This window comes from Rutidosis leptorrhynchoides, chromosome 2, assembly GCF_046630445.1.
Source record: "Rutidosis leptorrhynchoides isolate AG116_Rl617_1_P2 chromosome 2, CSIRO_AGI_Rlap_v1, whole genome shotgun sequence".
Lineage (NCBI taxonomy): Eukaryota > Viridiplantae > Streptophyta > Magnoliopsida > Asterales > Asteraceae > Rutidosis > Rutidosis leptorrhynchoides.
In genome coordinates, this window is record NC_092334.1 from 307,521,124 (window position 1) to 307,522,988 (window position 1,865).

A 1,865-nucleotide genomic window follows, 5' to 3' on the forward strand; every position below is an offset into this window, starting at 1 on the left:
GGTGGTTATAATGGCTTAAAAAATGCATATAGTGAGTTTTTTATACATATTAAAAAATATTATTAACATATTTTATATCGAATTTTAGAGCTAAATTGTTGTCTTATTAAGATAAAATACTATTACGCGGATGTTCAACTAAGAGCTATGATCAACATTGTTAGTAAAATAGCGAAGTTAATCTATGGTGATAGTTTAGTTGTGGGAAGCTGTTTTATGAAACATGTTTCGGCTATTTCGTGTTTACGGACTGCAAATTTCGAGAACCTTCGCTGATACATTTTATGATTTCTAATTTAGCACATGTTAATCGTAAGACAGAAGAGTTAATTTTTGAGGTTGCTGGGAAAAAAACTATTTTTTGGCCCGGAGGAATTCATGTTAATTACTGGTTTGCAATTTGGAAAGGTTCTTAGAATTCCAGGAATTGGTGGCAGACAGTTTAGAAAACGGGTCTTCGCATTTGTGGATAAGAAACGTTATGTACTCGTGTCTGATCTTATACGTGCTTTTGAACGTCATTATGATTACGCAGATGATGATGTAGTTCGAATTTGTTTGTTATTGGTTTTGGTTCATGGTTTTATTGATTCTTACGTCGAGTTTGTTGTTGATGATGAGTTACTGAGACTAGTTGAAGATTTGAATGCGTGGAATAGTTTTCCTTGGGGTAGCTATGTTTGGCATCACACTTTCAGACAACTGTCTCAATGTCCTAGACGTCATGTAACGTTTTATCCTGGCACACCTACAAAAAATCCGGTGCACGGTTTTCAAGGCTTTATCCAAGCCTTCAAGGTTCATGGTTATTTCAATATTTAGTTTAATATTATTTGTATTTGTATCATTATTGTTAATAAAACCATGTATGTGTATCATTTGGATAAATAGATATGGATTTTTGAAGTGCTTCCGTTTATAAGTCGATATGCTACAAAGGACCGATGTTATCATCATCCTCGAATTCTTGATTGGAAGCAAAGGGAAGAAATTGGTTGGGTACGATGTGAAGAGTTGGAAAAGATGTCTATGGAGGTATTTTTCCTTTGCAATTAAATATCATGATAACATCTACTTTTTGTAAGTAGCGATTTGTATTGATACATGTTTTTTTGTATTATTATTTAATTTGTTAGAGCGAGTATAGACCGAGTCCAATGGTGGCGACGTCTCTTGAAATAAAACGTGATTAGTATAAGTATAGCATGCTGTTTTTAGCTGGCGAAAGTGAAGCAGAATACTAGCTAAATTTGAACGTCGCATCAATGATCTGAGTAGAAGGTGTAAAAAAACGAAATTCAGGAACATCCCGGAGCTTTTTGAGGTATGACAAACATCAACACTGACGCCTCCATTCAATCTTAATCTATTATAGTGTAGAACCGGTCGTATTGAATTTTATATAATAGTTTCTTTGGGAGAAAGTGTGCCCGACTATAATGTGGCCCGACGGTGTAGTAGTAAGGTTGAAAGATGATGAAAAGGATGATTATCACGATGATGGTGCTAATGTTAATGTCGACCATCAAGATGAAGATAGGAATTTGGATATTTCCGATGAAGCCTTGTCTCAACTTTTTGATGCTTTTGAAAACAATTAAACGAAATTTACCACCGACATTGCGAAAAAAACACTTTCTCAATTGAACAGTTTGATTTAGACCTACTAAGGGATTTACAAAATTGGGATGGTAATGATAATGATGAAGTAAGTATGTGTTTAATTCCTCGTTAAATTAAATACAAAATTAGAAAATATATTACAGTTTTATGTATATATTTTTATTATAGTCACTCATTTGCGAGAATGCTGAGAAAAGATATGTTTTGGTTGAAGACACGGCACTGGAGTTTTACAAAAATGG

At 33.8% G+C, this 1,865-nt stretch overlaps 1 protein-coding gene across 1 annotated transcript; it reads left to right on the forward strand.

Annotated features, from left to right (window-relative positions):
- Window positions 1–378: 378 nt before the first annotated feature.
- On the forward strand, window positions 379–1,193 carry LOC139888745 (uncharacterized). The gene is made up of 3 exons (XM_071871736.1): window positions 379–798; window positions 892–1,035; window positions 1,137–1,193. The coding sequence occupies exons 1-3, from the start codon at window positions 379–381 to the stop codon at window positions 1,191–1,193; spliced, it is 621 nt and encodes a 206-aa protein (XP_071727837.1).
- Window positions 1,194–1,865: the final 672 nt, after the last annotated feature.